We start from the raw sequence: 24577 nt of genomic DNA, 5'->3' as shown, positions 1-24577 counted from the left end.
CGCCCTCTGCATAGGCGCAGGAGTACGACTGGCCACTCGGCCACGCCTGCCCCATGCACGAGGACTGCTGCACAGGCGGGGGCTCGCAGTGGCCGTACCCCGGACTCTGGGCCCCATACATGCAGTACTCTCCGCCGCCATGTGCTGTGTAGGCCCCTCCCCCACCGGTGCCGTGTGTCATCTCGTATACCTCCGACATGCAGTAATTCATCATCGGCAGTCAAGCAAGAAACAAGCAGTGAAGTAGGTCTCTGAAATTAAGCCGACAGCATTACGGCACAGTTCTACAAAGCCGACGTCGGACAATAAAATAAAAATCGCCAATCCATGTCTAATTAACTCGTTTAAACACAAACAACGTAGGTAGCACCCCACCGAGGGCGGAAGTATTGGCCTTATATATCTCATGTGGTTAGCCAAGCCTGCTGTCCCCGCCTCTTTGAAGACCCAGTCATCGAATGGGAAAGGAGGTTTATGACAATGCCGGGATTTAATCTGACATCCCGGGTAAATCCAGGAAGCAGAACAGGCAACACTGAGGTAGGGCAGTGAAGTCAAGTTGCGAGATCTTCAATGACAGTGAGAATTGCATCAGTGTCACACCTCCCAAAATTAATTTTTGACATTCCATTATGGAGGTCAGCTATAGCCGATGTGTGAAATTTCAGTCGAATGTGTTTTTTTTTTTTATCAGTCTTGGTAAGATCACCTCACAGACTGGTTGGAGTGACGCTCCAAGGATTAAACAGAAATCCTACAATCAGATTTAAAATTTCCCAAAGCTTCAGTATTGATTTCCAATCGTCTTACATACGATCTTAATCTTGGGGGCAGCCTTATTGATTCTGCTGCGCAGGATAAGCCGTATGGCACATAAGAGTGACTCACTATTTAAAAAAAATGTCCATGTGCATTTTGTATCGGAGGATTAGAAATTCACAGTTTACTGAACAAGCCCACACATTGCCCCTATCGTTTGCCTTTTCTAAAACTCACTTTGGCTTTAGGATTTCATGCAGTTCACTGTTCTGTATGTCAGTATTTTTGGTAACACTTTACTTGAAGGGGCACAAATAACGTAATAATACACCGTTACTTAATGTCATCAGTAACTAAGTGTTAGCTACGTACTGATCCCATGTCCGTCCATCATTAATCAATCATAACAATTCATGTACTTAATGTAGTTACTATTGTTGTTACTATAGTTGTTAATGATTTGTACCTTAGTAGTAACTGAGTTATTAAGCTACTTGTGCCCCCTCAAGTGAAGCGTTACCATATTTTTTAAAAGGTAATTCAGGCAGAACTTTATATTACGATCAATTTTATATCTATCACTCTTATTAACTAGAGCACTTTACTTCACAAAACAAATAACTGACGAAACAGCGTCTCTGGAATCCGTAATTTTACATAACGTACGTGCGTGAACAGAAGATACACAAAGATACACATGCATGTATATAGTGTGAACTAAGTAAGTTTGCGTATATGTGTATATTTATACACTGTGAGAGGAGGTACACACACATTCAGAGGTGTCACTTTGACCACACTAACTCTGCACTGGTGCCACACTCCAAAAGTACACGCGTTTGATAACGTGTGAAATTGCAAACCCATTTGCCATAAATGCATCGCGCCAAGTGACATTTATGATTGTGCCTTAATGATAAACACTAAACTCAGAGCTGGAGTATGAGCTGGAATTTTTAAACTGTAATATTGTTATTATTCCTATGGAATGAATGATTTACACACCACTTGTGGGGTCCGTACTTTGACCGTGATTATGGAACTGAATGGGTAACTTCCCACGACTCGGCATAGGACCAGCAGGTATAGCAGATGGATGGATGGATGGTTATTTATTTTTATTCCTATGAGCCATTTTGTGTTTAGGGCTGCATGTTTTAAAAACGTGTTTTGCTAATGTAACGTTTTACTGCAAAATGATTTTCATCCATCCATCCATCCATCCCCAGTAAGCAGACACTATAGTGCAGATATCAGTGTCTGTACCTGAACGGCACGGAAACACAGCAGCGTCAGGCTCCCAGTGCATTTATATTTATAGCCGATAAATATCGCAAACAAGTGAGGGACAATTTTTTTTTTTAAATCATCAGTGTTACATTTCAATTAACGCAAAGTGTATTCTTACTTTTTCTACCGAGACGTGGACTAAATAATGAAATAAAGTTTAAATTTAAATACAATCTTTCGCAGTGTACAAGAAGAATGCTGAAACAGTTTCACGTCGAAAAGCCAACGTACGGTCACATACGTAAAGTTGGGATCAGACGGTTCTGAATTAGACTGTAAAACGATCAGACGTCAAGCAGCTGTTAATAGCGAGGGCCTGTAAGGTAAATCTGCTTCAAACTGGGGTCTGATACCAGTTTAACTTCCTGATGAGGTGATGCTCTCCTCCCAGGCCTAATCTGCTTGTTGTTCAAAGGACACACACATGTCGCTTGTTAACTACCACGCAGGATGCGAGTTACCGCGTTCTACTAGACAGAAGCCCTTTCAGAGGTCTTGAGGGAAAACGCTGAGTATGTGGTTCATCGTTTGATGAGACTCATGACTCGTTTTTGTATGTTTGGTAAACAAGTTAGTGTTAAGATAAGATAATACTTTTTCATCCCAAGGAAAACCGCCACACCGAGGCATTGCCCTCCCCATAAATAAATATAATGGAAAGAGCTAAAAGACGCCTTTGTGAAAATGTGAAAACTGACTAATTGGGTAGTGAATTATATTACGTTGATCACTGGACTTCAAGACTCGAGTGTTCGTTACTTAATTAACGGGAGAGCTCATCCCTTGACACAAAGCGGCTGCATTCTTGGCGCGACATTGCAGTCAATTAACTTGCTTCAGGATTCAGCTGAATTGAGCTGAGATTCAACTTACCTTCGCTGAATGTCGCGACACCTTCCCAGTAGATAGTTCTGTTAGTCTGCTGTGAATACAGTCCATTTGGTCATATAGAGACTCTCGGGGAGCTCTTTGGCAGATCAATGCTGAATATTACGCAAGGGACGTACACTGAAAGTAACGGGGCTGTTGGGTTCCTTTACTCCCTACCGCTATAAACGCTTGGCCAGAGCTGAAATCCGCGGCGAGGGTCGCTGTTCTCCTGTCCGCTGCTGTCAGCCTGCCTGGCTCAGTGAATATGGCTCAACATGTAAGCTTTTCCACTTATTTACTCAGGAGCCTTATCGATCACCTGAGGTACTAGGAGGTTCACGGCTGGTCAGGAATGGCGGCAAGGAGACCGCAGATCCGCAATGACAGGGACGGGGCCTTGTGTGACAGGGATTCTTGGGCCAGATGTCCCCGGCGACACAGAATTACCTGTGGCTCGCGGCCGGGGTGAGCCGAGGGGAACAGGCACCCGCTCAGGCCCGGTAAGGGAGCGGTCAAAGGTCAGCCGTACAGCTCGTCTCCTGTCATATCCACGCAAATACGCAACATCGCTAGCAAGCGGTCAGCTCTCAGAAATTCATCAGCAGTCCAGTCATGGTCCAGCTTTTTTCCCGCTGTTTTGGGCTTTCCAGAATTTCCTGCAGTTTGTCTTTTTATTATATTCAGATGGGATATAATATTACAATTATTAAAAATTAGACTATAAAATAAATGTTAGGATTGTTTACAAAAGCGATGGTTTCGGCACAAACAGGAACCTGCAAGTCTGCAGCCTTTATGTATGATGCTCAATGGGGCCCATTATCTTCAGCATTGTGCTAGAAGGATGATGTCAGACCTTGTTTGGGAAACTTAAATGGTGTCGTCCGGGTCGCTGTGAATTATCTTCGGATGAATATGGGACTGTAGGATGTGTCATCAGTAATCACCAGCGACAGATGTTTAACAGCTTTTCAAAACAGACGGCCAGACACACACCCTCACCCGTCCCCGATGTAACTGAATGGATGGATTTCATCATCACAGTCCCATCTCATTGAAGGAAATTAATTCCAGAACAAAAACAGATAAATATCCCACAGTGACATCACCATTCCAAAAAAAAAAAAATTTTTTAATTTTAATACGGTAACGCTTCACTTGAGGGGGCACAAGTAGCTTAATAACTCAGTTACTACTAAGGTACATTCACGCAAAGGTTTCTAGAAACATTAGATAAAAGTAAAACATGCCAATTTACACTGAGGCATGAACAGAAAATGAAATAATCAAAGCAGAGAGGTGGTGAGGTGGTTTTATTGAATACCATGGAAGAGAGAAGAGAAGGATGTTACCAATCACATCCTTATAATGAAATTCTGTAAAATGACATTAAAATCAGGTAATTCAGTTCTGCTTTGTACCAGCAGGAATCCTCCACAGATAAATGTTTTTAATAACTTTAAACACAGCAAAATAATTTCAAAGATTTCAAATCTGAATTTATTACAACTTGTAGTGAAGCAATTGTTTTTTACTCAATATTCTGTTCACACAACAAGGGCTTGCGTTCATTTTAAACGTGTTTTTTATGGATTTCTATCTAGGATATTTCCACATACCTTCTGTGTGACTTTGGTTCATGAGCGCGCCCAGAATATGTAAATATTGGCCGCAGATGCACATGAACATGAATATATATGAATTGTACATTACATCTAAACAGCATCTGTGTTCCACAAATTTTTTACGCTGGTCGGGTGGAATTTATATATGGTTTGCAGACCCCCCCCCTCCCCCCAAATCAAGGCCATTAAGGCTCCCATAAGCAAAGCAGTGGTTTGTCCTGCACTCTGACTCTCTGATCTGCCAGTCCGCAATTACAACAGGGTGACAGGTTTTTCCAGTTTACCCTTGAGTGTTCCTACCCCCACTCCCAGTTCCTCCAGTACTGGGAGGGATTATGCCCAGTGTGCCACAGAGGCCTGTGGGCGTCACAGCTACGGTCAGCCCGGTGTGACGGCTGGACATGCAACCCGAATGCCCCCCCCCACGTCGGAACACTAGCGGCGGTCGTCACAGCCGCGCCATGGCAACCGGATCTCTCCAGCATGTCACGCTGCCCCTGCTGCATGAATGCGTTAAGTACGCGAGATGCGTTTTCCGGGGGGGGGGGGGTGAGTTTATTTAAATCAGAGCCACCGACAGGATCCAGACACTAACACATCTAAAAGCTTGTTGTAGATTTTATCAAATAAATGTACAAAACACAAACAAACAAAAGGAGTCTTTAAAATGACCCAACATATGTGCGCAAACCTGGTTAAAACGCGTATATTGTACTGTGCGTGGGGGTAATATATATAGTATAGATATTAAGATTAATGATTATACTTTTTCGTTTGTATGTTTGTTTCTTTACACGCAAGTATTTGAATTTTTGTCTTTGAAACCACTGTACCACAGTGGTAAGCTTTGACAGTAAATGTGAAACAGGATAAATGCATTAATATACTTATTAATTCATTTATTTATAAAACATTCAATAGACATTTCAGAAATGTAATACTGGATCCTTAAGCCTACTCCTCTGATTTAAGCAGCCTGCATTTGGTCACAAAAACTGAAATAATCCCAATTTAGTCTGTTCACCTGGGAGAGTCATGCTGTTTGTTTCGGTTTTTCAAGGGGACAATCAGGCAGATGTTTCGATATCATGCCCCTTTTCAAACGAAAAATAAGCTTGAAAATAATGATATCACTGCTGTGGGCTCGAGCGAAGCCCAGGGATGCCGACCCCGTTCTCTGAATCCTCACACGCACGTCGCCGTGGACCAAAGCATCTGCTGAATAAATGCAAATGAAACGTATAAACGGGGCAGAAAGAACGGCACTCTTGGGACAGACGTAAACAGTCTTGCCACGTTTGCTCGGCGTGAAATTTTAGCATAAACGAGAGTTCTCCAGAACTGACAGAGGGAAGGAAATAAGGAGAGGCTTCCGTAATGTGCCGGTAAACAGTGACATCTGCAATCCTTCAGCTCCCCGGCGGCCCGCAGATGGTTAAGGATAATGAGGTTTACGAAACACAAAAATAACAGGGCTAGCTGAAGGCCTGTGTTAAATTTCTTCACCGAATCTCGCTGGCGTCTCGCATGTTAGCCGTGCTCCTCCATATGCTTCTACTTCCAAAAAGCAACACGTTAAGTGCAATAAAATGGGATTATCTCAACGCCTGCGAGAGTACAGGAATTTCCAGTGTGCTTCCAGTCCAGACTGAACATTCTCTGGGTAATTTATAGACATACATAGCAGAGGACGGCTCCGGGTATTCAGAAGGTTTTTAGGGTATTTCGTAAGCATAATTCCACTGCGATTACTTTGACATCCTCAATAAACCAACACTGTATCCAGTAACACAGAGACCAATTCTAAGTAAGACAAGAAGATGGAAATGATGCCTAAAGTCTAGAATAAGCAGTGCCCACTGGCACCACTGCACTACTAAGTACAGCTTAGGACTGGAGAGTGCTTCTGGCAGTCTGACTCCAGTGCGAAGCGTTTACATCCTCAGCCCCATGTCAGCACTGCAGCCCCTGGCATCAGTGGAGGCCGAGCTACAAACCCAGATTCGCTCACTCGACCCGTGAGACCACTGCGCGCCTCTGAGGTGTCACTGCACTCCCAGGCAAACAGGAATGTAACTATGATCACTACTCTGCTTTGTTTTGCTCAATACGACAAAATTTTTAATAAATGGTAAGTAGTGGAAGTTAAGTACTTTTTTATCAACTTATTTAACTGGTCAGTGCCTCGTCCCCCCCCCCCATTCTCTCTAGACAAGAAATTAAAGTTATTTTGATTTTTCTTAAAACAGCTGGTACCACATCACATTTTAAATGTATACTGGGTATAAACACACACACACACACACACACACACACATACAGGTTAGTGAGTATATCTTTGTGGGGACTCTCCATTCACTTCTTAGGGGAAAATTATAATCCCTACAATGACGACCTTAACCCCCACCCAGCCCTAACCTTAACCCCCACCCAGCCCTAACCTTAACCCCCACCCAGCCCTGACCTTAACCATAAGTAACCAAACTAAATATGAGACTTTTGGCATTTTTAGTTGACTGCGTTCACAGATCTTTGTGGGGACCTGAAAAATGCTCCCCACAACATATATAAAAAAGTTTTTCTTTGGTCCCTACAATATAATATAAACCTCATCTACACACGCACAGGTCTGAGTAGGATGTATTTCCAATTACTGCAGTATTCCTTGCACCAACCATAAAAAAATTGCCAAATATTAAATTACATTGTACTATTTACAGACATTTTCTAGCTCACTGCCAAGACATCTATTACCAGAGTACTATTTGAGCTGTTTTTCTATTACTATTTATGTTATTCCACCAGGCAGAAATATTTTGGCAAGTCTGTAACCCCACCCGAAACTGTTTTGACAATACAGATCCTGACCACTAGAGGGCATACTCCTGTTTTTAAATTCTAAAAAAGGATGACTGTTGGCAGCTCAAAAACGGTATCTAATTTATTTAATTTCAAATGCATATATAATTATATAATTATAACTAGAGTTCTGAATTCATTTGAGGTTATAACAATTTTTTCTACTAAACAAAAAATGTAATACAGCATATGACATTTACAAAACAACAACAAAAAACTATAAACCAACGAATCTTTAGAATCTTCAAGGCTGAAATGTTTAACGGAGCAAAAATTTACCTCTTTGAGCCGACACGTTATACTATTGGCTGGAATATTTCAGTCAACCTTCAACAAACAAATACGACCTTCTTTTTCAGCCCATGAAAAAAGAAAAAAAACTGCCCTCCTCCCCACCTATAAATCTACCGTCAGGAGTGCAAAGCAGACGTTTGGTGAGCTTCCCTCGTGGCGTGAGACTTCCAGGACCTGCCATTTGCCAGCCTGCTGCATTTCCTACCATATCCTGGACAGGCTGAGCAGCCCAAAAGGACAGCCCCCGCCCCCCCCATCTCAGACGCCACCCTCTTGTTTACTCTCGTGTCCCTGGGCAGAGACGACCGGCAGTGTATGCTGGCATCAGAAGGCTGACCGGTAACGTCCATGTAAGATGTGGTTCACCTCGCGAATCCAGTAACCGTTTCTGTAATTCTATAACAACATCAGAGTTTAATCACTTCCAACAAACTGACGACGAGGCAAATTTATTTACGTCTGTAAGAACAAGGACGCATCTGCTCTCAGGTCCGGCGAGTATTTAAAGTCGAAGCACCTTATCCACAGAAATGCTAAATGTGAGACTGGCTTGGTATCATAATGTTCTTAATGCTGCATATCTCATGACTGATTTGCCTTAATAGGTTCTTGCTTTGTTAGAAGATGCTGTGTAGCTCCTGCTCCAGTCCTGCTTACACTCATGCCTGGGTCCTCACAGGAAGCTCAGCCTACCCGCCCTGACGCCTAGTCAACCCCCCGACAGCTGAATGTTTGTGATGTGCTATTTGCCTCGCTTGTACATCGCTTTGGATGGACGTCTCTGCCAAACAAAACAAATGCAAACGTAAATATAATAAGAATTTCGCCTTGTCTTCAAACAAATAGGTGGCTTTTAGTACTTAAATCGCTGCGATTAGAAAATCACGCTGGTCCTAGTCAGTGACTTATTTTTTTTTTAAAACATCGCAGAATACTAGGAAATAAACTTGCAGATTATTTGTAACAACGCTAAACGACACTGGTAAAAATGTTAACGATACTCCGAGATTACGTTACTCTTTTGACGTAAAGCCGAATCGGGCTGCCGCACTAAAACAATCATCTTGTTACACCTGCCAGCTAAATAGCATGTAAAAAACAAAAAACTCATATGGGTACTGCAGCCAAGCAGGGTCCGTACGACTGAATCGGATCAAGCAGCTTTCAATTGGGATTTTATGATTCACGATGGACCTCACACGCACGGTTCCGAGATCCACGGTGCCCATTTTGCCCGTGTCCCCTGTGGAGAAGCCGCACCCCCCCCCTCACCTGACATACTGCTGGGAATCAAGGCCTTGACATTGTTCTCATATCTTCTGCTGACGCCTGGGCACCTGGGGAGGGATGGGAGAGAGAGAGAGAGAGGCGTTAGCAGACGCTGGAGAAATGGACTGAATGAGAGGCCCAGCACTCGGCTCGTCCCTGATGGAAAGTACGGCAATGGAGCCTGCAAATCACAGCCGGGAAACAGCTTACACCCCCGATGGTGAGCAGCCTGGAGAAGCACAGCAGGGGGGAAATAAATACTCTACATTTCCTTCCTTAAAGAAGGTTTAAGCAAATAACTCTCACTTTACTTGAAGGTGGGATCATGAAACACTTTCCAAAGCAGACCTGTGAATCGGTGCCGCTTAACTAAAACACAAAAATGTGAAACTTTGGACCATCTGGCTCAAGGGAAAGGTCCCGAAATGCTGTCGCCCCTTGGCATTCAACGGCTGCACAGTACGCCACCTAGTGGACATGCTGGGAAAGCTCAGCAGAACCTGTGCCTTTCGGGTCAGCGCGGTCCCAGACAAACCCCTTCATGGCCAGTTACTGTGAATACATGGACAATGATCTTTTCCAAGAACACTGTGGGGGGGGGGGGGGGGGGTACAAAAACACTCAGGACTGATTTCTTGAGGTTCACTAATTGTTCTTATGCTTGAAAGGGATCCTCTGTCAAAATTCTGGCAAATTAAAAGCATACAAGTAGATCACGAACGTCATTGACTAAAAACAGCGTCACAGCCAGAGTGTGAATCTGATTAGAGTTCGGCCGGAATGCAAATAAAACCCAGTTTTAAAGGGCCCACAGAAAGACTGCAAATAAGCCAATATGTTTAAACAGCTTACAGATCAAGTATCAAAGCATATAAAACCGACGAGCAACCAAAGCTCACACATAAATGATGATTCACATCCACCTTATATTGTTTTAATCTACATAATGTAACATGATTGGTAACTTACAGGCATCCATTGACTTGCATCCAGGTTACGTTCCGGCAATGAGAACGTATGTCAATCGGTCAAATATACTGTATAACATAAGATACAGTATCATACACATTTAAATATGGCTCCATAATGGCAGCCCAGTCTGTTTGTTTGGGTTCTTGCCGCACATGTAGCAAAATACGCCCGCTAAACATCTACTACGTCTGTTTTGGACGTCTCTCGATAAATTTAATCAAGGCTCTTATGGAACCTTGCATGTTACTCGATAGGACGAAAGTCATTGGGTGACTGTATTGCCATGGCATCTTGGATACTGAGATTCCATCCAATGACTTTTCGAGAAGCTATAAGTGCTAAGCACAGGATAACTGAGCACGGGACGCCAACCCATCGCAGGGCACACACATACACACACACATACCATCCACACCTACAGACAATGTGGTGACTCTGGTCTACCTCAGCATGTTTTTGGGAGGGTTGAGGTACAAAAAAAATGTAATAATTATCTCCAATAATCCCTATGGACTGTGGGGAGATACCGGAGAACATGAAAGGAAACCCCTATTGAAGCAAACCCCACGACGACGATACCAGGAGAACATGAAAGGAAACCCCCATTGAAGAAAACCCCACGACGACGATACCAGGAGAACATGAAAGGAAACCCCCATTGAAGAAAACCCCACGATGACGATACCAGGAGAACATGAAAGGAAACCCCCATTGAAGCAAACCCCACGACGACGATACGAGAACATGAAAGGAAACCCCCATTTCAGAAAACCCCACGACAATGATACGAGGAGAACATGGAAGGAAACCCCCATTGAAGCAAACCCCACGACGACGATACCAGGAGAACATGAAAGGAAACCCCCATTGAAGAAAACCCCACGACGACGATACCAGGAGAACATGAAAGGAAACCCCCATTGAAGCAAACCCCACGACGACGATACCAGGAGAACATGGAAGGAAACCCCCATTTCAGAAAACCCCACGACAATGATACGAGGAGAACATGGAAGGAAACCCCCATTGAAGAAAACCCCACGACGACGATACCAGGAGAACATGGAAGGAAACCCCCATTTCAGAAAACCCCACGACGACGATACGAGGAGAACATGGAAGGAAACCCCCATTGAAGCAAACCCCACAATGACGATACCAGGAGAACATGTCAGCTCCTCACACACACAGAGTCGGGGTAGGGACTCGAACCCTGGTCTCCAGAAGAAGACTGACAGAGGAATTTCCACATTTGAATGTAACCTTTATTTTAACTAAAATCAACACTTGGTTTCCGTCATATCTGCTGACACTTTTTCTGTGATCAAAGGTGACTCTGCTTTTCCTAAAATAACATCCCTGTCATCCAAGCCCAAAGTGCACAGCGTCAGTAGAATCTGCCCCTTCAAGTCTCCTGGCTCTGTGGTTATTTGAGTGTTCCAGAAAGCTCTAGAAGAGAGCCTATGCCTGTCTGTGTGTGTGTGTGTGTGTGTATGTTTGTGTGCCTGGTCTTTGGAGGATACCTTCAGATTTGAGACAACACCCCACTCGTGTGTTCCGGTTGCGGGCAGCCTGAACAGCCTCAGACACACCAGTGCTGTTTAGATTCTTTGCATATTACATCATTCATTTGTTTTTGATCACTGCCAATGTACGAGACAAGGGGCAAGGTGACGCGGGCATTAAAGGTCCCTGTTTTTTCATGCTCCCCCCACCGCCTCGCCTCCGTCCTGTCGCTTTGAACGGCACTTTCATATTCGTATTTCATATCACTCATTTCCAAGGCTGCTCGGTGTTGGGAGAGGGTGACATCAAACGGGATGTTGACATAAACGATTTTAGACACAAGAACAAAAAACAGAACAAAAGGCAAAAACGAAGTGTAACCAAAAAAAATGTGGCGAAAGAAGGAAAGGGTTGGTCCGTGCGAGCTGGCAGCCCGCGAGTCACCCCAGCGTGAGCCGCCTCGGATTGAAATATTCATCGCATCTGACTCACGCAGCCGGGAACAAATGAAGCTGCACCTTCGGCGTACATAACAATTCTAGGAACTACCGGATCTTTCTGCGTTGCCGTCCTCGGAACGACACGGATCGGTGCCAGTGGAATAAAACCGCAACGGGCTTCCTTTTAATTAGATGCTTGGCAGGAAGAGAACATGGCATTTGAAGGGGTAGCTGGTGCAGGGCGCTGAAAACGAAAAGGGGAAGTATGCAGGAATTAGACGCCAAGCACCTGTAAGTCACCCAGAGAGAAACGCCTTCGTTACACACACACAGATTTTATATATATATATGCCTGCAGTTGAACTTGTGTTTACACAGTCCCCTAATAATCAATGGTAATAAATCTAGAGATGAAATGTAAGTTACACTACATTGTGTGACTTGGCAAGTGGATGAAATAAGGAGGTTCATCCTTTCCATTCATCTTGCCTAACTGCTTATTCGTATGGACGGCCTATCGCAACAAAACATGGCACCCGGGGTGGGATGGGAGTCATGCAGGGCATGTGCTTTGATACTGAGGGGCGCTCGAGGGGCCTGGGGCGCTCTCATGTGCCAAATCTGGTCCTAGGTCATCCGACACAGCACAGACGAGGAGACTACACCAGACCAGAAGGATTTCGGTTTGAGTCCCGGGACGATGCCTTTACTGTGCGGGATCCATGAACAGATTCTCGCTACAGTAAGTTGTGCAGGAGATGAAAACACAGTGGCTGAGCGGGAGACGAAGAGGTGAGGATTTCTGCTCCCCGTGTACAGCAGACGCGCAGGCCAGCCCCAGGACCCAAGTACGAGCCAGACCGTCCTCTTTACCATCTGGAGCCAGACTGTCAGGCAGCAGGGTCCCGACAGAAGATCCTCTGCGTCGAGGCAACGGAAGTTCAGCGTTCCCGGACCGTGACGCGCCCCCCCCCGCCCCTGTTCCCGCTCCAATAACAAGGTGTCGAACCGGCGTCACGCTTCAAGGCGAGACAGCATCCGTCCCGGGGGTCTGCCGCCACACAAGAGTGGATGACAGAAAATGCCAAAACGCAGAGGCTGGCCTGCCAAAATAACTTGGCGAACTGGGGAGTGGGTGCAGGACTCAGACTCCCCCTTATAAAACACCCGTTTTAAAGCTCTGGGTTGCTTCTTCACCTTCACACAAATACGACAGTGAGATGAAATGTGGACTGTGGATGTTTTAGTGGATCGACAGTTATTCAACAATTTTTTCACACATGTACAGTGCTGACCGTGGTTCGCCCCCTAGTGGTGGTGGAGGGGCACTCCCTTAAACAACTCTGCAGTGACTCTCTGTACTGTGCATGCGGGAAAAATTCATGCACTAGATAATACCATTGACGCGGTACTAGAATATTGCTTGCAAAAAAAAAAAACTGCATACATAAAGTACCCTCAGAAGTGTCTTCGCTCTATCAAGTAACAGCTAACAGCTGGACAGCATTATAGGAAAAATGGACAATCCTGCATGTTTTTTTTTCTACCCCCAAGAGGGCACTTAATATACATGACAACAGTTGGTGAAGGCCAGCCTCAGGTCGTCCAAAAACGACAGGTGTGTGCGTTTCCGTGGATCGGCAGGAGGGGGGCGAAATGATTAAAAAGGTTTCCGGACCTACGGCCTGTAGCTCGGAGACAGAACAGCTAAACGGGAACGAAAAAAAACAAAAACAAGCAAAGAGAAGAAGCACATAGTCAGGGTTAGTTATGTAATGTAAGCTACAGTTCATTCTTGCGTACTTTAGACAACCCTGGGGGGGTGGAAGACTTGGATATTTCTTTTTCATACAGACTTCAACGTCCCAGTGACTCAAGCTTCAGCCGCCTTCCCTCAAAGACTCGTCTAAAAGTGACACAGTGACAGGCCACCAGATTTGGGTAGGAAACTCAGCAGCCGCCTGAGAGCAGAGGAGACAGGTGTGGGATTAGTGATCCGCACAGCACAATGGCAGCCGCTGTTTGTCAAGGGCTAAAGCTGCACTACACTGTAAGAAAATAAACGTCCTCTTAAGACACTGAAATGAAATTAAGGTACTTTACCATTTTAACAGACCCATTGCGAAAAACAGGATTTGATGTAAATGAATGAGTGTCGCAAAGATTAACAGGGATTATGAGCCACATAATCCAGCACTAGACAGGAAGAAGGGAAATTGAATCAAGCATCACACAGCTGGAAGACAAGAACGGATAACTTATTAGCAGTTTTGCTATTTACGGGTCACTGGAAGATTGGAAGGTCAAAGGTCACGGTGATACCGGTGTTTAACTGAAGGCTGTGTGTGACGCAGGGGTGCAGTAGGGGCACGGAGGCCCTGGCAGATTCAGGGAGCCCAACACTTTACAGGGGCCACTGAATGTGTAAAATTACACATAAAACACTAAGTAAATTTGGGGTGGGGTGGGGTGCAGGTGTCAGGGGGCCCGGAGCGACTAGCCATGTGTCAGATTCGGCTTTCTTTCATCACCTCAAGATCCAATAAAAGAAAAGACCCTCCCCTCTCCGAACACACACGCAGACACCCGCAGCACTGCCAGGACCCCATAACTCACCAGCAGACCTACGCATCACAGACCTACTAGACAGGATCAGGACACAGCCAAGGATTTCCAGGTCACCTGCAAGGAGAAAGGCTTACCACAGGCTTAGCCTCGCAGGAAAACGCTCTGGCCTTTATCTGCACTCGTGCTAAAAACACTCCTACAGATCTGTGTAGCCCTGAGGGGGACAATCGTGCTCCAAACACATTCCCAGGATCTGCTCAGTGAGGACGGCTGTCCGAAAGACGCATGGTTAATGGCAGCTAAGCGACGTGTACGGAGCCCCTGCGAGGGAATCGCCCGCCCCCCGAGCTGCCCCGCGTGCATCAAACCTGAGCACCAGGGCAGATCCCCCTTTTACACTCATTAATAATGACAGATCTGCAACACCCCCCCCCCCCCCCACCGCATACGGAGCAACGCATGAGGGCCGTGATGGGGGAGGGGTGGGCTGTGTCTGTGCAACTCCATCTGTCGGAGAGCATCGGCCTCAGCGCAGTAACGAGCCCCCAAGCCGGCGCGGGGCTCAGCCACGCGGAAATGTGGAGAACAACCATCCCCCCCCCTCTGCACAGGCAAGCGGCAGGACCCCGTCATCCCCGGACGGCCCGTCGACTCCGGAGGCCTGTCCCCGCACGACCCGGGTGGAGCTCAGCGCAGAGGAAGCCCTGCATGTGCACGTCCAGGCCAGCGCGAATGCGACGTGCATGCATGAACACACAGGCAGAACAATACAAACGCACACGCGCACAAAAGCAGGCGAACGAGCAGAAATAGAGAAACACAAACAACTTTCTGCTCGTCACCCCAAACTCAGCATCGACGTAGATCCCGGAAACACTCAACCGGGTGACTGATTAAAAACTGTCCTTACCAGAGATGGTCCTTGATCTTCACGTAATCCAGAAAAACCAGTCTGACTCCCAATTCCTGCTACTCCACCACCAAGTCTGGGAAGACAGAGAGAAACATATAATGTTGACTTACTGTCATTCAAACTGGAAAGGAGATCCCTGTCACTAACGAGCATATGCAGATAGGGGCGCGATTGTGAACTAAAACCGTCTGTGTAGCAATGGTGGAAATACATACTTTTTAATGTGCATGTGTGCTGTTATGACAAGACGTTACTGTGGATTTGAACCTTTATACCGCAAATGATGCACACATTCGCCATATAAAGGTTCAAATGCAGGCTAATACTTTGTCACGGCTGTGCAAACGCACGTAAAATACGCATTTGCGCTATCACAGCAAAAAAAAACTGCGGCACGTATCACTTCATAAGGCGAATGCATATTTGCAGGCCAGTTACGTGCAGCCCTGCGAATAGCCTGCATTTTTATCCGCATGTATGCTTTGCTTTTCATTGTGTGACACCAAGAATCACTTTCACTGCCTGTCCGCAGCCATCTAACGACACGCCCGACCCCCCCCCCCCCCAAGACCCCCCCTGGGAATATCACAATACACCATTTTCCTGCCCCAAAGCCGACTGTGTGACTATAGAGTAACTCTGAAATCATGAAACATGATGCATTAAATACAGGCCTGATAATTTACTCTAAGTGTCACACGCCACAAAGTGCCCGAGTGCCGATTCATTTTGACGTAAAAGCGGCGGACGACATCACCCGTCACCTGAAACCGCGCTACACGAAACACTCAGTGAAAAGCCAGAATCTAACGAGTCTCTGAGTGTGGGTGTTGGGTGGGGGGGTGCAATGACAACTTGAATGGAGAGAACATAAGTCCAGATGAACCTCAACACTTTGAAGGATCTATCCATAAGCCCCTGGGAGCCTGAACTGTACGACATACCGCCCACAGTAACTGCATAACTGTAGAATGTCTTTCATAGAACTTTTATAAGTCATGTTATACTACATTATTTAGGCTTTACAATGTTTTAATAATATATTTTGTCATTTTATAAAGCGCAAGACACCCTATTCGAAGTTTTGCAAATACACCGCCTGAGCTGTCATTAAGAGTGGTAAGTTATTAACGGTCTTAATATTTCAGTGTGTGGTTTTGATTTTCATTTTCCAGTCAAAGCTGCCGTGAGCGTTTGATATATCAGGATCTGAAAATTCTTTGGGAGCTGAAGTAAACAACTGCCAATGCAGGGTCTTTCGCTGGCTTTTACGGCAGATGCACAATGGGGGGGGCGAGTCCAGGTGCACAGACTGAAGTTTTACCACGGTAACGGGACCAGACATCAACGCTCACTTCAGTACCTTGTCATCAATCCCCTCCTTTATTTGAATGAGAGCTGCCAGTTGCTATGGTAACTAAACGATATCCGCAAGGCAGGAAAATCCAACCATTTCCAATTACTAAAAAAGGTTTATACCGGCTTTATTCCCCGCATTCAGCTGGGGGGCTCTATTGATGCAGAGAGACGGCGACTTGTCTCGCTATTTAGACACACGACACACACGCATCATTTCAGCCTAACCTTATAAAGGGCACAAACAAAACCTGAAACATTCTCTGGCTTTTAAGTCCAAATGGGTGGTCTTTTGTTAATGGGGTTTTAAGAAGAAAGCAGGCAGATTCCTTAAGAAACAACCAATAAAAGAATTGCCTGTATAGTCTTTGAACAAAAAAGAAAATAACGGACGAGCTAAAATTAAAGTTAAAAGCAGTTTGGCTGCTTCAGTCTTTGTTACAGCGGCGGTTTGGAGCAGAGACGCCCAGATGGGGCCAAGTTCTCAATCTGATTAGCAACACTCCGCAGGTATGTGCTAGGACTCGTTTTGCGAAATTAAAAAAAAAAAACTAAACGTGTTTAGGACATTGGGGGCGGGGGGTGTAGATGGTGCATCGCACCACTTCTTTTGTTTGGTTATTTGGTTAGTGACGATTCGTGGTTTCAAGCAAAGAGATGCCACTGGCACAGTGAGTTACCGTTCTGAGCAAGGCACAACTAGCTATGCGGCTTCGTGTTTGGCTAAACGATACACTCGTATATGGAGACAGAAGAGTTGGGAGAATTGTTTAACAAGTACGAGTTAAACAGTTTTTTGTAAGGTGAGGAAGAGGCTGGGTATGTTTATGCAAGAGTAAGAAAACGGCCTGCATCTCAAGTTGGGCCAGCTACGAGCTACTGTACATGCTATGCTACGCTACACTATAAGCTACGCGACATGCTATGCTACTTCCTACATACTAAGCTACACTATAAGCTACGCTACATGCTATGCTACTTCCTACATACTAAGCTACACTATAAGCTACGCTACATGCTATGCTACTTCCTACATACTAAGCTACACTATAAGCTACGCTACATGCTATGCTACTTCCTACATACTACGCTGCACTATAAGCTACGCTACATGCTATGCTACTTCCTACATACTAAGCTACACTATAAGCTACGCTACATGCTATGCTACTTCCTACATACTACGCTGCACTATAAGCTACGCTACATGCTATGCTACTTCCTACATACTAAGCTACACTATAAGCTACGCTACATGCTATGCTACTTCCTACATACTAAGCTACACTATAAGCTACGCTACATGCTATGCTACTTCCTACATACTACGCTACACTATAAGCTACGCTACATGCTATGCTACTTGCTACATACTACGCTACACTATAAGCTACGCTACATGCTATGCTACTTCCTACATACTACGCTACACTATAAGCTACGCTACATGCTATGCTACTTCCTCCATACTACGCTACACTATAAGCTATGTTAGTTGCCACCAGGGAGACGCAGCATGGTGCCTTCTAGAGGGACGTCTGACAAGGAAACGCCATAAGGAACCCCGGGCCTCAGAGCTCGGCGTGCTTTGGAGCCACAGAAGGAGGTGCTCTAGAAACTCCAGAGACTGGCCGAAAGCGGGGCAGCGCCCCGCAGATGGGCCCACAGGGCACCTTCAGGCATGGCGAAACAGTCAAGGATGCGAAGAAAATCCTCTGTGCTGAGCCGGCCGATGGTGTGCTGGCAGGCAGCCAGGTCAGAGGAGGACGTGTGATTCCGTAGACGAGGACACCTTTACAGAAAGCGACAAATACATTTTTATTTTTTTTTAATGAGCCTGAGGGTGTTTTTGAAAGCAACAGAGACTCCCAGCTCATCAATAACAAGTGCTGGTCTTATCCTAACAGGTAGATGGCAATTGGTAGGGGAGCCCAGTGCATTCTGGGAGGACATCTCAGGACAAACCCGCGGCTTTAAGCACACTGCATCAAGCTCTTTATGCAAAAACCACAGGGAAACAGGAGCCACCACACAAGTTTAGACCAGGCATCCATCCTGTACTCCGAACCGTGCCAAAATTAACCCTGCCAGTGTCGGAGGTCACCGACATGCTCTCAGGCCAGATTTATCACAAATGAGGCAGAGGCGCTGCGTTCTGACATGCGTGTGATTTTGTTGCCAGGTAAGGCAGGCTTTCGGGAGCTGAAGGAGGTTATTTTCAGCCGTTTACATGACTTCCATCTCGCCGTGCTGGCAGGGGGTTACATAAGGCCTCCACGGACACGATGCTCTCCTGCCTGAGCCCCAGCCCTGCCAGGCAGACTGAACACACCGACTGCTGTGTCCGGCCTTATCCTCTCTCTGTGGTTACGCCGCATTTCTGGCTGGGCGATTCGGTACAAAGGGACACCGCTACAGCTGCAGATCGGATCATGTGCATGTGAGATGGGAGCAGAGAGGGTCGGGTTTGAGGGAGCTCACTGTGCAGGATGAGTGGAGAGAAGGGCTTCTGAGGAACCGGAGAGATGAAGAGAGAGACGCACAGATGGAGGGAAAACAGGGTGAAGTGAGGCTTTTATTTACCGTGTTTGAGTACAGGTACGGAGGAATGTACGCATCCCGTCATGCTTTCATTTTTTATACTTATAAATTGATTTAATTAGCAGATGTTTTTAAGCAAAGTGACATACATTGTCCCAGTTCCTGGAGCACTTGGGGGTCAAGGCCCCAGTACCAACTAGGAGATTTGAACCAGCAACCTTCCGATCATACGCACAGCATCCTAACATACTGAGTCACACACTGCCATATACATGCATATAAAACTAAGAGGGTCAGCCGTCCATACAAGCTCCCTGAAGCATTTTTCAGAGGTTAAGGGCCTTGTTCAAGGGCACAAGAGAGATCTGACTACTCTGCCGAGCAGGGGACCCGAACAAGCAACCTTCCGATCACCTGCAGAGAGTCCTTCCTGCACAGAGGGAGGATGGAGCAATACGAGAATCACTATAAATGTTTATGCACAAAAACAGATCAACCACTGAGAACAGGTAGCGAACTCCTGCACAACAGCGTGCGGGAACCCCACAGCGACGAGAGCCATGCCTGCTGTCACCCCCCGCTTCCCTGAACCCACGCTACAAATGCTCCTCACGGTATTTAAGCATTTAGGGCCAAGCACTTAAATAAAACAGAGCGCGCCCGGGACTCTGCCACCTCCTCACCCTCAGGATGAATCCCCCCCAGCCAGGCTGTTTGGGGGGGGGTGGTGGTATCTGGGACGCGGCCCGGCCGGTGGTGACACGGAACAGGAGACACAGTCGGACAGCACCCCCGAGCGAGCCGTCAGTACTGGAGCAGACCCGCGTCCCAGAACATCACAAGCTGCTATTCGCGGCTCTGCCTTTCTCACTGACGATGGCAGACAGGAATACATAATAATAAAATGTATAAATATCCGCTGCCGCGGTACAAGAAGAGCGGCTTAAGGTGACGGTTAACGGCAGGGCGTTCTATTTCCCGCCCGCCCCGTCGGCTCGCGGCCGCCACCAAGCAGGACTGGGTCAGGGTTGAATCCTCGGGCCACGGAGCTCCGTCACGTGTCATGCGCGAAGGCCACAGCTGTAAATCACTGCGCTCTTTCCGTTTGGCCTTGCAGCACGATGTGAGCCCCCCTCCCCCCCCCAGCCCGTGTCTCTGCTCCTGCAGCACAACAGACTCTCCTAACCTGCAGCTAATCATAAAAACACTGCAGGGATCCAGCTTCCCCTCTGTACCTTTATTACTGACACTTTCCAGTGTAGGTATTTTTAAACCCATATAGAAGCAATTTTACACTGACTTTTGCCTTTTATCTTCTGTACTTTTCTCCTGCATATCCCTTGTATAGACTAACCCTTCTACTGATGCTTCGAATAAATACAAGAATAATCAAATACTAATAAACAGCCTTAACCGCATAACTTTACAAAAAGATCATCACCAGCAGCGCCACCCCTTAGCGGGATATACGACCCAGCAGTTCAGATCACAGCATTTTAACCGGGAGGCTAAAAGCTGTAAAAATCTGCACAAAAACATAAACGCGCAAATAAAAGGGGGAAATTATAAGCATTTCCCCGCCTCTGGCAGCCGGAGCTCGCATGTGTACACAGAAAGCGGCCGACCAGACCCTCCCCTGGTCGGCATCAGACTTTCCCCTCCAGCGGAGGGAAGCGAGGGCAGCGCTGCCGCACGGCTGGACCGCGGCGAGCCTCGTCGCCGGGACCCATTCTTGGCAGGATGACCGGAACCATAAAAAATCCTGAATGTACTATGTGACATTCCGGACGGCTCACCGACAAACAAGATAAACAAGGGGCGAGAAAAATCGTGCTATTTGGTTTTAATATTGGAATAAACAAAAACGGTAAATACGCATGTATCACAAGCTTAAAGGCACCGTGCCCCCGAAGCCATGTCATTAGAAAAGAAAAGGTTTCGTTGGGAAAACCTAACCCCCCCCGGTCTCCCACCCCCGCCCCGTCCTTCAATGGACACGTCTGTCCGTCATGCCGGGTCCAAGAGAACAAAAGTCGCTGCCAAGTCGTAAATAGGTCAGTGACAGGCGCGCTCCGCTCGGATTCTTTCCATCCTCCCGCCCCTCTCATTGGCTGGTGGGAGGGGGTCGGGAGCCGGGGCCGCGACTCCTCATTGGCTGGCGGGAGGGCGTCGGGAGCCAGGGCCGCGACTCCTCATTGGCCGAGAGCGCTCAGCTGGGACTGGAGTCAGGGTTCGACATGGAAAGCCGCAACCCGGGCCTCATCCAATAGCTGCTTCTTCTTTTTTAAAAATAATAATAATTAAAAATAAACCCGCGGCATTTTGTTTTAGCCCGTCAGCTGTCCTGTAAAACAAACGGATAAAGGATGGACGTCGCATTCGCACGAAGCCGCGAGCAGAATTCCTCGGATTCAGAAACCATGAGCAGCTGGCATGAATATATCCCCATTTCTGCCGCGCTCTCTCCAAGCGCCCCATCGCGAGCCCACCCCCACCGCCAAGACCCCCCTCGGCCTTTCATGAGCTTATTTTCCCCCGGCGAGGGCACGCCGAGACCCCGCTGTCACTTTTCAAACGTCTCGCCGATCTGCTCTCTCTTCTGTTTCGTAAATATTGTGACAAACGCACGAGGGGTTGAATTCAATACGTGGGCTACCAATAAAGAAATATATTAAAGCCAGATCCTCGTCCTCGCAGCCGACATGTGTAGTCGATTTAATTTGCTTAATCGTATTTCATTTGCTCTCCATCTTCTATCTTGACGACAAACGCGGAAAACCACGGTTTAGCGAAATCACCCAGACTTAGCGCTGTGGTCTAATCTGAAGTCTGACCATCTGTACAGAAGCGTAACCATCGCTGGGCCGACATGAGCGGGAGGTTTTCGTTTTATTAGGAAGAGTGTAAGTCGTCGTTCCCGGTTCACCAGGTCAGCCCTCTGAGTCAGAGATGGCTATACCCACATTGCTCTTACATGTGACATGATTTTGTGGAAGGAAAAAAACGTATCTTTCCATATCGACACAGCTGAGATTTAAGGTTCAAACCGCACCCAGGCCAGGATAAGCTGCAGTGCAGCATGCAGATGCTCATACACGGCCACTATATCACTACAGGTATCCATAGACGTGCATCCAGGTTACCTTCTGACAGTGACAACATATGTCGGTCATTACAGGGGAGAGGTCAAATATACTGTATAATATACTGTATAACATAAGATACAGTATCATACACATTTCGATATGGCTCCAGAGTGGAGCCATATCTGTTTGTTTGGTTTGGTATCGTGTCTGGTATGGTCACATCCACCACATCTCCTTCACACATCTCTCGATAAGTTTTATTAGTGCCACTATTGAACCTTGGAACTAAGTAGGATCGGACGTTACTCGACAGCACATAAGTTGATAGATGACTGCGTATGTTTACATTTCACAGAGTTCGTGTATTTAATATCATAATTGTATTTACTGTCTCCCTCTATTTATAGTCTTACTGAAGCACCTTAATTTGTATTTGTGTTCTGTGTTTAATTTGTTTCCCGGTGACTGGAAGGTTGTGCATAGTAAGGTTTTTATTGTATAGTCTGTCTGACTGTTTACTCTAGAGTAAACTCTCTAGTCTTGAATCCTGTAACGGTGGCACAAACTGAGAGGCGGAGAACTGAGACAAATGGGCTGGTACATAGGTGCCTCTAGGCTCCATTTGGGGGGGGGGGAGCGGCTTCAGACCCCCCTGTTTTTTGTCTCAGCCCCCCTGAAAAATGATCATTTTAAAACCATTTAGTGATTAGCAACTTATTTTTGTATACATCTTGGACCCTTGGTTGGCAAGTAAAACCATGGCGATACTAATGGGGGGGGGGGGCATATTCTTTCAGGGGGCCAATTCCCACCCCCACCCCCCCACACACAATGGTCAAATCGCTGATTTACCACCCTAGTCAGGGCCAACCACTCAGGAACACTTATGGCTTAGATCACTAGGCAGGCGTGTAAGGGGATATCTATGAGATGTACTGCTATACGCTGTCATTTAATCATTGCTAATTTATTCATTTTCCGGGATTGCTGGTTAAATAAGACCCATTCAAAGAACTACAAGAAAAGCTGTTCAAATGAATCCTAACAGACACAATGGTTGGTTTTCCAGCAAAAGATATATATTTTCCTGCTGTGGGACAGACTGAAGAAGTTTTCCAGCGCTGGGGTGTAACAGGAGTGAAAGCTTTTGACGTCCTCCTTCCCGCCACGCGGCATGCAGCATCATCTCCATCCTCCCACCTAACACTGTGGGATTTTTTCCCCTGACATAAACCTTGCACCCAAGTACCGACCTCTCACTAGACTGGGGTCTTTTATTTTTCTATATTTTGCTCTCTTGAATTGGTAAACAATTTCGAAAACTGTCTGCAAAAAAGTAAAGCAATTGGGTGACAAACATCCTATTAACCAACATGACAGGAATCTGTAAAACAGTTTAAATTTAGTATGATTGGTATATATGCTTTTCACCTTTGAGTTTGACTTTAGATTAAAATACACCTGTACTGATACAGTTAAATATAACCACAGAAAGAACTTAACAACTCACAAAATATTAAAGCCAAAAGAGTACGGTGAATATGCATAATTTGTTTAAAATTAGATGAAGAATGCTCAGTTGCACACAGGCAGGATTGTGCCCAGAAGTCCCCAGTAAACAGGTATTCCTGTACAAGCGGGTTTGGCAGTGACTCGTGGCAGAACACAGCTCCCACTTGTTATACTTCAGGAAAAACGGTAACGCTAGAACAGAGGTCTAAACCACAGATTCCAATTCAGGCCAGCGGTTAAAGTCTTGAACTTCATAACCCCAAGGCTGTCGGTTCGAGTCCCCGGACCTATGTGCCGAAAGAGCTCCCCTTGCTGAAGGGGCAGACCAGTGGTGCACGACTGTCTTTCTTAGTTGAACAATCCCATAATCCAACAGCATCTTCTTGCCTAAGAGAGAACAGACCCATAGCCCATCCAACCACACCTAACCTTTAATTGTTCTTCCACACCAACCGATTTGTTTTAATTAATTGCCCAACCCTATGCACCTGAAGAACAATCCGAACTTTCTTAGGGCGAGTTACAACTATGACAATGGCAATGTTTGAGCGACAATAAAGTGTATAGATGTTCTGCAACCAAGCATGAAATGTTAAGTACATCTCTGTGTCAATGACTGATGAAATCATGCAAAGCTCGAGAGATGCAAGCGGATCTTAAAGGAATCCCACGGAGACTCGTGCTGGAAATCCTGATCGGCAGACATGTGTGAACATA

The 24577-nt window shown here is 46.2% G+C and overlaps 1 protein-coding gene across 10 annotated transcripts in view; it reads right to left on the bottom strand.

Moving 5' to 3' along the window:
• The window catches only part of thrb (thyroid hormone receptor beta), a 50966-nt gene that overhangs the window by 7138 nt on the left and 19251 nt on the right, over nucleotides 1-24577 (bottom strand). For all 10 annotated transcript variants that reach the window (XM_048992608.1, XM_048992613.1, XM_048992617.1 and 7 more), the window contains exons 2-3: nucleotides 15363-15438; nucleotides 8970-9034 (exon numbers count right to left, since the gene is read on the bottom strand). In XM_048992608.1, the coding sequence (XP_048848565.1) occupies nucleotides 8970-8976 (7 nt within the window). In that variant the 5' untranslated portion in view covers nucleotides 8977-9034; nucleotides 15363-15438. The remainder of the gene's footprint in view (nucleotides 1-8969; nucleotides 9035-15362; nucleotides 15439-24577) is intronic.

Source organism: Brienomyrus brachyistius, chromosome 23, assembly GCF_023856365.1.
Source record: "Brienomyrus brachyistius isolate T26 chromosome 23, BBRACH_0.4, whole genome shotgun sequence".
NCBI lineage: Eukaryota > Metazoa > Chordata > Actinopteri > Osteoglossiformes > Mormyridae > Brienomyrus > Brienomyrus brachyistius.
Note: the sequence above shows the minus strand (reverse complement) of the source record. Positions and strands in the feature narration are given on the sequence as shown.